This window comes from Pezoporus occidentalis, unplaced genomic scaffold, assembly GCF_034315485.1.
Source record: "Pezoporus occidentalis ecotype Australia unplaced genomic scaffold, CSIRO_AGI_Poc_V1 ctg137, whole genome shotgun sequence".
In the NCBI taxonomy this organism is placed as follows: Eukaryota; Metazoa; Chordata; class Aves; order Psittaciformes; family Psittacidae; genus Pezoporus; species Pezoporus occidentalis.
Window position 1 is genome coordinate 1,940,042 of NW_026913177.1, and position 14,660 is coordinate 1,954,701.

General features: G+C 35.7%; 1 protein-coding gene and 2 non-coding genes across 7 annotated transcripts in view; all 3 read right to left on the reverse strand.

Moving 5' to 3' along the window:
- The window catches only part of NAP1L4 (nucleosome assembly protein 1 like 4), a 28,027-nt gene that overhangs the window by 8,675 nt on the left and 4,692 nt on the right, over window positions 1-14,660 (reverse strand). For all 5 annotated transcript variants that reach the window (XR_009962966.1, XR_009962965.1, XM_062609408.1 and 2 more), the window contains 11 exons: window positions 13,510-13,571; window positions 11,940-12,039; window positions 10,749-10,890; window positions 10,557-10,643; window positions 8,897-9,016; window positions 8,078-8,149; window positions 4,343-4,482; window positions 2,946-3,091; window positions 1,592-1,614; window positions 858-977; window positions 545-574 (listed from right to left, as the gene is read on the reverse strand). Coding sequence is in view for 3 of the 5 variants with exons in the window: in XM_062609408.1 (XP_062465392.1) it covers window positions 545-574; window positions 858-977; window positions 1,592-1,614; window positions 2,946-3,091; window positions 4,343-4,482; window positions 8,078-8,149; window positions 8,897-9,016; window positions 10,557-10,643; window positions 10,749-10,890; window positions 11,940-12,039; window positions 13,510-13,571 (1,042 nt within the window). In the remaining 2 variants the exon portion in view is untranslated. The remainder of the gene's footprint in view (window positions 1-544; window positions 575-857; window positions 978-1,591; window positions 1,615-2,945; window positions 3,092-4,342; window positions 4,483-8,077; window positions 8,150-8,896; window positions 9,017-10,556; window positions 10,644-10,748; window positions 10,891-11,939; window positions 12,040-13,509; window positions 13,572-14,660) is intronic.
- LOC134158963 (small nucleolar RNA SNORA54) lies at window positions 6,875-6,994 on the reverse strand. Its single transcript, XR_009962969.1, has one exon. It is a non-coding gene; the product is annotated as a small nucleolar RNA SNORA54 (small nucleolar RNA).
- Window positions 10,212-10,339, reverse strand: LOC134158962 (small nucleolar RNA SNORA54). The gene has a single exon (XR_009962968.1). It is a non-coding gene; the product is annotated as a small nucleolar RNA SNORA54 (small nucleolar RNA).

The following is a 14,660-nucleotide window of genomic DNA, read 5'->3' on the forward strand; positions in this document are numbered from 1 at the left end:
TCTGATGTACTTTAACCAATGAGCAAGAACACTACAGTAGAAGCAGTAAAACAAAAACATAATTACCTGTAAAGGGTATTAGTTCATTTAAGCATGGTATCATTTAGTGGCTTTGTGCAAAGCCTTTTAACAGTATAGTGTTTGTATTCGGACAACACTACTGTGAACAGATCAAAGGTTCAGGTATATGAGAAATTCCAGCCTAAAATAAACCTTTACCCTGAGCAGTTGCATGCTTTTCTTTTTCTACTTTACATTTAGCAAGGCCCAGTCTTTCCAAGTTTATAACAACTAAAAGCTGACAGCCAAATTCCACTACTGCCTTAGTAACAGGTATTTTAAAATACCAGAAAAATCTGGATAAATGTTCTTGTGGAAAGCACAAAACAGTCATAGATTTTGTAAGTCATGAACTCTCTTGGAAAGAAGTATCATACACAAGAGGATTTATGAACAACTATTTTCTGTTCTATGCAAGACTATTTATGGAAGGAAAATACAGTAGGTAATTAGTTATCTATAAAAGATACAGTATGCATCTCACCTCCTCTTCACCTTCTTCATCTTCTTCAAACTGAAAGACAAATCCAAGGTTTTATTAGCCCTGCTAATATTCGAATAAAATTTTCTGCAGTAATAGCATATTCAAACACAGTAACTGAAACTAAGCCACTTCCAGAAGCACAGATTAATAATTCACAGCAAGTTGAGTGACTCTTTCCTGTTCCTTAGTAACAGGAATCTCTTCAGGATCTTTGCTATTCTCATGTAATTAATACTACACACTAACCAGAAAAGAAGGATAGTGTTTCTATCTACACAGTGACTAATAAGCAAAATGCTGATAGCATACATACATTATCATCATCCTCTATAGCTTCCCCAGTGAAATAAAGCACAGCACGAGGGACTATCCTTTCACGGAAGAAGTGTCCAATTTCAAAATCTGCCGCTAAAGTAAACTCTGAATCTTCATCCTGTAAAGCAAGACAGTTTTTCTACTAAAAATTTGTTTGCTCCTCTGTAGCAGATCACAAGTATTTCAAAGTTACAGATTTGAGAAACATCATACTGCCAACAACATCAACCTTCAGGTCACGTGTACTTTCAGTATACTGGGCTTCAAAACAATAAAAGAAATAAGGCAAGTCTAAACGCACTTTCCTACTTTCTATATGCAAGCTACTGACCTGCCAAAACACCTTCTATTGAAGAGGCTCCTATACACTTCGCTGTTTCTGACACACGACATTACAGAATCATTCAGAATGCTTCAGACTGCTTTTTTCTTTTTAAAGCTAGATTCTAGCCACACAGTAGTACTGAGTGGCTAGAGAGAATAACTACTTCCCAGCAGTGATTATTACAGATGTATTGGATTAGCAAGATTTGTAACAGCAATATAGCAACACATTAAGACGTCAACAATATATTTCATTTTCACAAGGCAAAGCTCAGCTTTTGCAAAAGCAAAAATGATAATATAAACACAAAGAGTTTAACAGAAGAAGCCAACAGTGTCACCATAGAGATATTCAGCAAAAAAGGTATGGCAAAGCGCAACTGTGCAATTTCATAAATGTAACCTTACCAGTGCCTCTCCATCAGCAGATACTGTAAAAAGAAAAGACAGTAAATTTTAAAATAGTTTATATAATCTACCCCACCTCAATATTAAAAACAACAAAATACAGTGTAAAGACTCTCATACTAGAAAATACTGGAGTTATAAAGTCCTTCAGAAGCTATTTAACCTTTAATACAATTCCAATTTATTTAAAACCCTCAATAAATGCACTTGTTTGAGAAGATGCCTGGTACTGTAGCCAGTACAGAAGAGGGTAGTTTTTTGTTTAAAAACAAATGGAAAAAAAAAAAAAAAACAAAAACCCCAAACCAACAGCTCACAACCAAAACCGTATTCTCCTCCTCTACTCAGGTGCCATCTCAGAATCTACTCTCATCCTACTGTGAAAGTTATAATCTGGCTCAGTCTGTTCTCAAATTGAAAATGCAAGCATCAACTGCTGACAGAAATTCATAGTCTTTATATAGCTTATAGCTTTCTTATACAGCTACTGCCAAAGTATGCGAAGTATTAAAAAAAAAAAAAAACAACCAATACAAAACAATCATGGGGCAAGCAACTCTCCAAACCTTTCTGAAAGCAGCAACTACTTGTAACAAAAATAAATAATAAAGTTAAAAGGTATTTCTGTAGCAAGCAAACTCCAACATCAGAAACACTTATCACTTGTTTCTTATCCCCGTGGGCAAAGCCATTTGCATCAGCATTTACAAGGGACACATAGCTCATAATAGCCCATGACTGAATCAACAACTAATGTCCATTTTGTTCAGTACATCTGTGAAGTCCACAAAGTAAACTGCTTCTTCCATTCACGTTTGGGAAAAGAGTACAATGGGATATGTATCATGAAGTGTTTTTTGAATCCACCTGAATTATTTTAAGCATGTGAGTACACATCTAATATTAGGTAACTAAGAAAATTAGGAGGGTACATATGGAGCACTAGGAATCACTTAACACAGAAGAAATCACAGGAAGTTCTGTCACTTAACATGGAAGTTTAAATGAAACTCATATGTTATAACTTGACCAACACTGTAAGATTTCTTTTACATGTTAAAAATTTCAAATTGATGCATGGAGCCATTATGTGGTAAAAACAAATCAACTTCTTCAGGAGATTCTACATGAGACTCTTTTTATACTATGAATCCTGTTCACAGAGCACACCTAATGGCCAAATTCTAGAGAACAACATCAGAACAAAATTATCTGTTTGGATGGGCTGCAGCTTGCTACCTTACCATAGTTAGAAGAAAACATACAATGCAGCAACATAAATCGTTTATAGGCTTAAGTTGTATAAACAAGAATACATCAAAATAAATCCTGAATTCTCAGTTTCCAAGCTTACCCTTTATTGGGCTGAAGAAGTTAAAAAAAGAATCATTGGGTACTTGTTTAGTAATTGTTCGAACTGTGCCTCGACCCTTGTGTTTCTGTTTTTTCTTGATTGTTTTAACTGTAACATTTTTTCCTTTCTTCCAGTCAATAGTACACCTAGAGGCAACATGTGGAAACAGCATTTCAACAAAGGACATAGGTGAAAATAAAGAACTGAGCATTAGAGCAACAAGCATCAAGACTTGTAAGACTGCTTATTCTTTAGAAAAAGCCAGTTTTACACACTAGTAACTGAATCTACTTGAGAAGATGTAGGTTAGAGACTATGCGTATGTTGGATATAGGAAACATTTCCCCTAAATGAAAAAGCTAGTTTGCCTTCACAGGGTAATCACTGCCCCCAGTCTACACTTTAATACATCTTTGCCCCAATTACTGGAGTTTTGTAACTAAGGACGTATTTTAGGCTATTCCTGAAAAAATCTCATCAGTTGAGAATTATTCTTCCAACACTTGGACCAGCAGAAAACAATACATTACGTCCTCTCACTACAGACCCAAGGCAGCATCCAGTCACCCTAAAAATAAAACAAGAGTGGACAGGGAGAGGCACATTTCAGCTCTCCAAAGCACAGCACTAAGACTGACTCAGCAGTCACGTATAGCAAGCTAGAAAGAGCTTACTTTCCAGTTCCTTTCTGCTATTGTGCAAACTGACACCTTTATCCAAATTAAAAGTCCCTCTCCATCCACCTATCGTTTAACCCAAAACTGCATACTGTAAAGAATGAGTTGTGAACAGAGACAGCTCTCTTCTAATGGAAATAATGGTGTCACAGCAACCCTCATGCGACTCAAAATATCTTGTCCTACAGACAAATAGTCAAAGTCAACAGAAACAAAAAACAGTCAAAAAACCAACCCCCAAAAAACAAACAAAAAAAACAAATTAAAACACCCCAAAAACCCCCCACCAAGAAAGGAAAGAGAGGGAGGAAAAGGAAAGAGGGAAGAAAAGGAAAGAGAGGGAGGAAAAGAACCCACCAAAACTCTACACACCCAAAAGTCCTTCACTCCTAACCTCACCCCAAACTCCTCAGAATTCTAAACACAACAACAAAAAAAACCTCCCACCAAACCCCAGAAACATACCCTTGAAGGGGTTAAAAACCCAAACAAAAAACACACCCAAAAGCATCAGAGAAAACATCAAGGAAGCTAAGAAAATGAACATTCAAAACAATTTTTCAGTTGTCTCAGCTCTGCTGCAGCACTGAACACTGATTACAGACCAGAGAAAGGGTTAGGTTGGACAGAACAGTATTTTACCCAAATAAAACCCATGTGGTGCCCAACTCACTAGACTTCCAGAAGAGACATGAGAATTAAATATCAAGTTTTCCTTACCCCTCACAATCAACTATTTCAGGTCCTTCAAATGAAAAGGGATCCGTCTTGTCTGGCTCTGACTTCATCTTGTATGTTTTTGTCAGGACTGAATTAGAAAAGTAGTCATTGGGCCCAAAGTGGAACTCTAATGAGAAAGACTAGAAGAAAGTTCCATTATAATGTTACCACTAATATTTATTTTTGAAAGTGCATCAGCAGAATTACCATTAAACTCTGAATACAGGAGAAAGTAAGAATTTGATGGCAAACCTATCTTTTGAACTACAGTAGAAGCAGGAAATGAAACATGTTAACAAATTCTGAACATGCAGGAAGCTAGAACAACCTTGGCTTGTATTAAACATTCAAATTACAATCAGATAATTGCTACATTTAATTCATCTTTACATACAGAACTGCTGTCTTAAAAGCAATTTTAGAAATAAATACTTTGAGAAAAGTCTTGGTATCATCTTCTGTGGAAGCCCAGACATCTTCCTTTGACTATGGTGATGAAGTTCTTGAAGTCATTCTGACATCAGACTTAACACCATCACATTCTGCTACTCTGCACTCTGATCATTCAATGTCATGATCTTAAGAAACTGAAAGAGACTTTATTTCTAATTTAAAAAAAAAAAATTTAGAATGCAGGAGTCTGTAAACAGAGCACTCCACCATGAGCCAGACTTTTCTTTTTTTTCCATTTGATAATAGAAAATCCCACAGACAAACACTGACTTTCTAAACCGAAGCCTAAGATTATACATGTCTTGACAGGTTACAGCCTGAAGCAGGTGTTTCTGCTTATGTTTGAACCTCCTGTGGTACCTGAAAATTGGCTGCAGAAATTCAGTTTCTTACATGAGAACAAAAGGTTCCAGCTACGGAAAACTGCAGCATACACAATGCATAAATTTTCTAATCTGTAAAGCTTTCAAAACCGCTTACACAATGCTACATATGCCCACTTTGCACTCAGGATCAACTATGAACTATTTAAAAGTAAAACAAAACTAGAATTGCCTTGGAACAGGGGAAACAAAGCTTTTCAGCAGCATTGCTTTAGTTTCTTGGAAAGAGGAAAATAACCCGGGCGACTTCAACATCAACAAAGAGCAACTGGAAGTCAACTCCCCCTCCCCAACATCACCATACCTACTGCACAGCCACAGCATGCAGAACATTAAGTATCTTATTTACTCCTCCAACAACATGCCATAGGAACTAGACCTAGTGTGCATACATAACACATGAGTGCCAAAAACACTGGCCTTGAATATACTTCCCCAGGCATTCTTCAGACTCTGGCCAGAAAACAGTCTGTTATCACCCAAGTCTGTCTTGCCATACTCTCTCTGCCCACCATGTGGGGACAGGTTAACTAAATCCAGGGAGAACAGCCTATTCATCAAAGATATTTATCCTTCACTCATTACCCAAAGACCCTTAAGTCTAAGACCCCATGAAATCAACTCATACGACTGAAATCTGAAAAGACAGTGGTTAAGGAGTGATGGAGACTGGAACTAGATGTGTACTGGAGTATCTGTTGGCTTCACATAGCCTATTTCAGCTTCACTTCCATTTTAAAGCAATTCAAGACAGCTAGTATGGTTTGGTAAGCGCCTTCAGCTAAGGCAAATCTCTCTGGCAAACATGCTCAGGGGAAGACTTACAAACTCAGCTCAACTGCCACCACAGCTACCACTTGTACCCAAATAACCCCACAAATCATCAGTGGGGTTATAAACAGGTAACCAGTGGCACTACCTAGCATGTAGGATCCCAAGGACTAGCAGGACAAAAATGTCTGCAGAGACTGCATTTCAGTATTTAATGCTATCCCTGCTAATTAGGAGACATTTCCAGTAGTCTTTATTTGGACATCTTTCCTTTTGATACCAGCTTACCTTTGTAGCATGTATTTCTCTATTTTCCCTGTAGTGTGAGATATTCTTATTAAGTTAAACAAAACAAAAAAACGAAACCCACAAAAAAAACTCCAAAAAAAACCAACACTCCCAAAACCAGAGAACTTTCTTACTTCAAGCTAGTAAGTTATACCCAGATGCATCATCCATGTCTGAGCATGCTAGCTAACAATCCCAATGTCCAAATACATACAATGAGAAATTACACTTATACAAACATATGTACATTTATTCACAAAATTACAAATAAATAAAAAATAGCAAGGGAATTACTTACATTTCATGCAGTTAAAAGTTTATATATAGGCTACAGCAAACAGAACTTTTAAGCATCATAACTGTAGCCAGGTAAATCTACCTTTGAAGGTCCATTAACTACAGTTCATCACTTTGGGTCAACAGTAAATCAAAGAATTCCTAACTATCACGTATATTTTCTAGTGGCAAAGCCCAATCCCAAGTAGAATTAGTGTATTTGTTGCACACTGGTATGTGAACTTCTTACAGTACAAAGCTACCATTGGTGCACCAATTTTCAACAGCCAGAGCATTTCAGACAAGACAGTCACACACAAACTGGACAACAGGTTTTATTCAAGCAGTTAGGAATGCATCCTTTTGTCTCCAAATACAGAAGGGACATGGAGTTTGTCAGCCTTCCATTACTGGATTTCATATAGCACTGGAATGGAACCTATTCACAGAAACATGCTGTCAGAGGCTATGAACAGTGCAAGACAAGATAAAACCACTGATGTTTTAAGAGCAGTTCTTCAACTTAAGGTACTGTAAAACAAAGCTGAATAAGAACATAAAAATGTTGTAGGCAAAAAAAACTATCCCCAAATCACCCAAACACCCACAGATACGCTTCAAGAGAAAAATGACCAACTTCTCAGAATACAGTGTTCTCAGAATACTTTACTTTGCTCTCTTCTCTGTCCATACCACTTCTTTTACCTATTATTAAAGTGTATTACTTGGTACTAACAACAGAAAAACAAGGACAAACAATAAAAAAACCCCAAACCAAACACTTTCAGCTATTATCAACTTTTATAATACTTAAAGGTACTTAGGAAAAAAAAAAAAAAATCTTCTTTATACTATCAGAAAACTCTAACTCCACAAGACAAAACAAAAAAAACCAAACATAAGGAGAAAGCCACAATGATAAAGTTTAAAGAAAGAAAGGTGGGATTTGAGCTTACACATCCTCCCTGCCTCCCCCTCCAAAGGAGTTCAAGAACAGTCTGCATGAACTAAATAAGCAAAAGAACAGCTTCTTTTCAAACATAGTATCTGTTTCTGTACTCTGAAATTAAACAGAAAAACAATTTTGGGAAAAAAAAAAAAAAACAACAAAAAAGCGAAGTTGCACTTTTAAAATTACCCACTAGGTACACTTTCAAAAGACTAGTATTTTCCTACCCTTTCCAATAGGCATAGCATTCATCATCACTGGTTTTGATTAAGTCATGTAGCTACACTATATTCAGTATAGCAAGTAGCATCTAGATTTTTTTCTGCAATTCATTTTCAGATCAAAAGCAGCCATGTAGCTTTATTAGTAACTCATTTGAAATTTAAGAGAGAAGAAGAAAATAAAAACTAGATGGAATTCAGCTAGAATTTTGATCTAGAAACTACAATGATACCAAGTTAAGAATGAAAGAGTAAAGGTTCAGGAAAGCATGAAGATATTAGCCTACAAAGAAGCTCCACACACACACCAGCCAAAAATAGTGGAATAAGAATTTTGAAATGCTGTTCACTTCGTAACTACAATCTTCATAAGAAACAACTAGAGAAAACTCACCATAGGCTGTCCAGGTTCAGAAAACTTAACTTTAATATCTTGCAGATGTTTCAAGATAGGTTCATCATACTCCTAAGGAAAAAAAAAAAAAATTGAAAATCCTATTCAGCAGGCAATATTCAGAAGAACAAAATTTTAACCTAGCTACCTATCTTGCTTGTTCAACCTGTTCTTAAGAAAAAAAAAGAATAAACCAACCTTGTAATTATTCAACAAAGTTCAGATTTTGATCCAGATTTCTTAATTGCAGATGCAAACACCCTGTGCCAAATTCTCAGTTGTTAGGTCTCATCTTCAACAAATAAAGCTGCTACCATGCTAGGCTGCACGAACACAACTGAAAATAAAATTCCTTCAGGATATTTATGGCTGGTGAGACTCTTAGAAAGATTCACTTCAGGGAATTCTTCCTCAACAGTACTATAAGCATTAACGTAACTGAGGGCAAAACCACATAGGCTATTTAACATTAATTCAACCAATCCATGTGTATGCTTATAATATCTGTGCAAAATAAGCCTTTACAACTAAATTAACAAAACTACAGGGGAATGGCTGTTGTAAGTAACACATAAACTTGCATTTTATTACCAAACAAATGCTGTTAAAAGATCTTAAACATCCACACAGTGTTTTGCACTTTGGGTCAGCTGTTTTTCTTGTCCCTCATTAACCTTTCAAGCATCTTTAGGAATAAGATTAGGGATTCTGAAGACACAAAGATCTGGTGTCTCACACACATTCCACAAGCACTTACTATTAATTATCAATTTGTTTAAAGACAGAACAAAAATTATTCATTTCAGAGGAAAAACTTACTTGTACTAATTCACTTAGCATATCTACATTCCTAAAGATGGTAAACCAGAAGTCTGGAATTCCTTTGACATTTGCCTCTTCTGCTTTTTCTTCTATTACCACTACATTTTTCAGGTCTCCCTGGGAAACAAATACAAAAAAATTAAAAAAATTAAAAATTCTCAATATATTTAACAGAGGTAGATGTACAAAACATTTGCCATATAAGAAGCTGTGTTTAAGGAACATTTAAAATTTACTTTTTTTTTTCTATAAATTAAGAGACACGAGGTTTATTTACGCAACCGAACATACATACATTTAATTCAGATTTACTTTCAACCTATTTGGAATTCTTCTGTACCAAAACTAAATAGCCCTAGTAACAGTTTCAATGACTTGACAAACAAAGAATTAAAAAATATTTCTATCATTATCCAAACAGGAAAATATAAATACATTCCTACTTTTCTATTAATGTAATTCCTATATCTTCACATGCCACTGTTTCATCTAAAACCTTAAATTTTAACCTTTGCCCCTCTGAAGTACCATTCTGGCTTCCCAATTTTGCAGAATAGTAGGTAAGATTCAGTTTCATGGTTATTTTTCATCATTACAGTGTCTTTAATTAGCAATATTTGCAACACAGGATCCCCTACACATAACTGATATCAAGTATTATAGAGAAGAAAAATGACTAAGTCGCTTCTCCATCCCTCCAAAACCTGGAAATTGGCAGTTTGAACTACTTGTATTGCACCTTTCCTTTCACGCCACTAGACAGCAGCAAACATGCAAGCTCATCTTAACAGAAGCTACTGGGGTTATGACTAGCCAAGAATGCGAAACAGCATTTTAACTTGCTACCTAGACATGGTTCTTATCCTATAATTGCATGGAAAATGGCTTGTCAATGCTGTATTTACACAAAGACTAACAAACTTTTTTTGCTTATGCATATGGAGTACCATGTCATGCTAAATCTCTTGAGATCAGTAAAAAACAAAGAACAATTTGCTTTGTATACAGAACAGTATCCAAAGGAAACTGAAGGAAAACATGCCAAGGAAAAAAATGCAAAAAAAAGCCTGACAGAATGGCAAACTCAGCACTCTAAGCAGGTTGCTTCTCCAAGACAGAGAAGCCATGAATATACACCTCAAAAAAAGACGATAGGAGAGCAAAAGGCAGCCTACAAATATTGTCCCTCCTAAATCTAGCTCCTACTCAACAGGCAAGTAAGAATCCACCAGCCAGAATGCATTTTATTAGGTCAACTTAATTTTATGACTAGGTGATGTGCTTAATCTGTATTTATGGAAAAGCAAGCTAATTATGTCTCCCAAAATAAAGCAGTCAGGCAGACAAACAGCCAGCCTTTTATTACTTTGGGGTATCATGTAGCACTGGAATGGAACCCATTATCAGAAAGATACTGCTAACAGGTTACGAACAGTGCAAACAAAGGCAAGTTTTCAATTCACCCAAGTTACAAATGCGAAAAAAAAAGGCTAAACTTTTAAAAGCTTTCACTGGACATAGCAGTGACTCATCACAAGGGCACATTAATTATAAGACCTTTATTTCCAAAAGATGACTCTTTCAATGGAAAACACTGTACAGAAATTAATTCTCACAATGTGATATATCTGTAGTTCATTACTCAACTTGTACTCACAGCTAGTTTATCTTCTTCCTCATTTTCACTGTGCCATTCTGACTCTGCATCTGTAGGTTCAGCTTCCCCATTAATAAACTCTCTTCTCTGTATTGGAAAAACCAGGAATGTAGTTGACAATGTGGAATTACATATATGCAAACAGAAATGACTCAGCTAGAAGGAGACAGATTATATACATGGTCTTCCCACCTTATCAAAAAGGGGTTGATAGAGTGCTGCATATTTTCTCTCTAAATCATGTACTTCTTCATAGAATCTAGCTTCTATATGGGCACATTTCACCTGTAGCTGTTTCAAGGCATCAATTCTTCTTTTCACTGCTTTTGGTAAACTAAAAAGCAAAAAAAATTCTTAAGATTAAAAGACAGTTGCCTCAGCATTATTTAACAAATTACTGTGAAATAAGCTTGTAACTGAGTGCAATCTTTAAATAAAAGGCTTGCATCAAATATAAGCATTTCTTCAAACCCTATCTCAAAAAGTTTGAAGTATCCTCTCCTATCCAAGTTGTTCTTAAAGGCGTTTTCTGTTCCACTCCCTGTGGCCACCACCCTTCCTGTGTAGTTCACAGATCTGAAATTAATACCTTGGTTTACACTTAAGCTTTGAGACCAAGTTATGCAGATCTATCCATGACAAATAAGAACTGTGGATTCCACAAGGGAAAGTTCTGATTCATGGATCATACTCAGAAGTACACATTCCCCATCTGTATTTTAAGTTATTAAATAGTCAGGTAAAAAGAAATTTTATACCAGTTTTTTGGGTTGTTTTTTTTTTTTTGTGTGTGTGTTTTGTTTGGGGATTTTTTATTTTAACACACCCCCCCCCCAAAAAAAAAAAAAAAAAAAGAGGTCTATCAGCTATTCCCAGTCAAGAAATAAAAGCACAAATATCTGCTAAAGGCAAGAGTTTATACATCTACAGTTAACAGGAAACTAAGCCTCAAACTAGGGATTTACAGGTCCAGAACTTTCCACTACATGTTGAAGAAGAACCAATGTCGTGCATGCCCTGACAGAATACAGGTCACAGAAGGCAAATAGGGAAGAGGAGAGAGTGGAACAGACTACACATATTTCTAAGGGGGGGGGTGTGGAACCAAAACAAAACACAAACCAACCACAAAAAAAAAAAAAAAAACACACAAAAAGACAACAGTGATAGCCAAGAAAAATACTGAACCAGAAAAATTGTTTGCAATTTTGTGTAACTGAAACTTAACTCTTCCTTCCAGAAGTAGGCCACCATGAATCATGATTTAAATCAACCATTCTTCTTAAGTAAATAATTTGGTCTAATTTCCTAACTTAATTACACAGTAATAATATTCTACTATGCTTTCAGCCATTCAAGACTTTTGTTATGCCCTGTACTTACGTTTCAATGTAACTTGAAGGAGTAAGCACTGTGTTGTCAAGACGGTCCTGCAGAGCTGCCAGGACCTGTGGATTTTGCATCACTTGGTCTGACAGCTTTTCTATGAAGACAGAAAACCACTTTTAAAACAAATCTGAATATATTTGTAGTACTTTTGTCATAATATGCATCTTAGTGTAGTCACAGTAAAAATACTATTTTCAGGATCTCAAACAGCACCACTATTGTTAACCAATAACTCAAGCAAAATTACCTCAGGATGAGATTTCAGAAAGATAAAATTAGATAGTGATATAAAATGTGCCTTTTTGCGAATATGTCAAATCTTTGCTTTCAGAAGCAAGCTGCACATTGATGATGAGCAAATTTCATGTAAGAAAATGCAAAATAGGAGTTTCTCTATTCTCTATATTAGCCGTAGCTTATCAACCACACATAAATTTGCAAGAAAATTACTGAATTATACTTCCAAAGTGTTTTCCAGTTAGACCAACTTCTGAAAAAAATTATGAAAACTGTGCACTGTACAACACAGCAGGATAGCACTATGACTGTTTCCTTAATAACTACTTTTTTACATCAGGATACTTCTAAAACCTGCAAGACTCCTCAATCATCACAATAGTTCACAGAAGGCCATTTCTATGGGAGGTCAGATCTAAAATACCTCTGGTTAAGAGTTAAAAATCCTTACTAATAACCACACAGATGGGCACAGTGGGAAGACGTTTGCTTTTTAAATCTTTCCATTCTTTCTCACTGTTCTTCTCCCCAGACATTAAAAACCGATAAAACGCACAGCACACTAACTTGATGAAGCTTTTATATAGTTGGGTTTGTGTGTTGTTTTATTGTTTGTTGGGGCTGTTGTTTTTTCTGAATGTAACTTGACTATAAGAATTACTCAATGGTGTCTACCAGTTCACATGTCATTTCCAATTGCCAGTCACAAAGGCTAATTTTTTTTACTGAGACCTAAACAACATTTGATGACTACATATGTGAAATGTATTTCATTATAACTTGTAAATTTGAGCATCTGAGTTAATAGCAATGGGACTGTAGCTTTTCCACACACAGGTTTATCTGAAAAAACATTATTCAATAGCTATCTGCAGACCTTCCAAACAAAGAATAAAAACCTCAGGAAGACATATTATGAAAATGTGTTTTCCTACATACAAGATAGTAAAGAGTTAGCACAGATATGGACTGCTTATTTTAATAATTATGCTGATAAAGATTACATGTTGTTAAAAGCTAGTCTATACAGCCTTATTTGCATGAAAACTTATCAGACACTTGCATAGAGAAGCATCCTAGCCACAACATAGACAAAAATACTTTCGCTGTCACTAAAACATAGCCTCTATTTTGCTCTTGGCTGCAACAAACATGGAAAACATGAGAAAGTGAACAGCTACACTAGAAGCCATTGCTTTGCTTTCAATAGGGAACACATGTAGTTTTGACTATAAAGATTTTGGAACTGTGGATAAAGAAGCTTCAATATACAAAGCAGCAGTACACAACACATTTGTAATGTCACCTACTACTATGCAGTTTTTACCTTTTTTGTTGCTTGCATTTTTAGCAGCCTCCACAGAATCTGAAGGAGTATCTTCCGTTTTACTAAAAGAATTAAAACCATAATGTTAAAAAGGCATCCCTTTATAAAAATTTTAGCATTTAAGAACAAAAGTATTCTCAATTTTTTCAGTGTTTACTACAGGACAAGTATTAGTACCATACACATTTATAGAAGATATGTATTTATGTCTACAAGCTTCTCAGAACTAGGATATTTGGATATGAAACTAGTTCTCCTCAGATGAACAGGATGCAAAAGGAGAAAAAAAAGAAAAGAAACGAAACAAAACACAAAACACACAAAAAAAGGCCCAAAACCAAACCACACTTGACAGATAAATTAATCTAATTAAGTGAATGCCTGGCTGACTATTCTTCTGTACTAGGTCACTCTGAACAGGAAGATGTCATTACTCACAAATGAAAAATACAAGACACCCTTTTAGTGTAAGTGATGAAGGAAAACATGAGAAGGGATTCAGGTGAGAAAGGAAGATTAAAAAAAAAAAAAAAAAAAATCAAAACTCTGTAGCAAGTGTTTTGATTAACATTAAAAACATTTGCTTCTACTCTAAGAAAATACCCTGTCCTCCCCACCTCTCTGCCTTAATGTCTTCAATGAAACTTCCTGTGCTGAAGAAAGACAGGGCCCAGAACGGGTCAACTCCCACCAAGCTTTCCGTGTTTTCCCTGTTAATTTGTAGGTTGCAAAACGCAGAATGGGTATTGCCGAAATTAACCTTAATTCAAACACAAAAGGAGCAAAGATACAATATAGGCAAAATGGGTATTTGGGTATTATTAGTTACCAGATAGACTAGCTTATCCAGCTTACCCCCGAAAGGCCAGCATCACATACATATGCATTTATACCAGTTTAACACCACTGTTACTTATTCCAAAAATGCAATTAAGACTAGAAAACAGAACACTGCCTTCTGCATGCTTAAATCATACAGATTATAGAAACACTGAGGACTAAATTCTCTGAGGGCTTGAAGAGACACTGAATATGAATGCTGAAAACTTTATTAAGACAACACAAATTATGTTAATCCAAGAACAGAGGAATTCTGTATTTGATACACTACAATCTCAGCTTCTCCTGTAAGTATGAAGCAAGCATTTTGT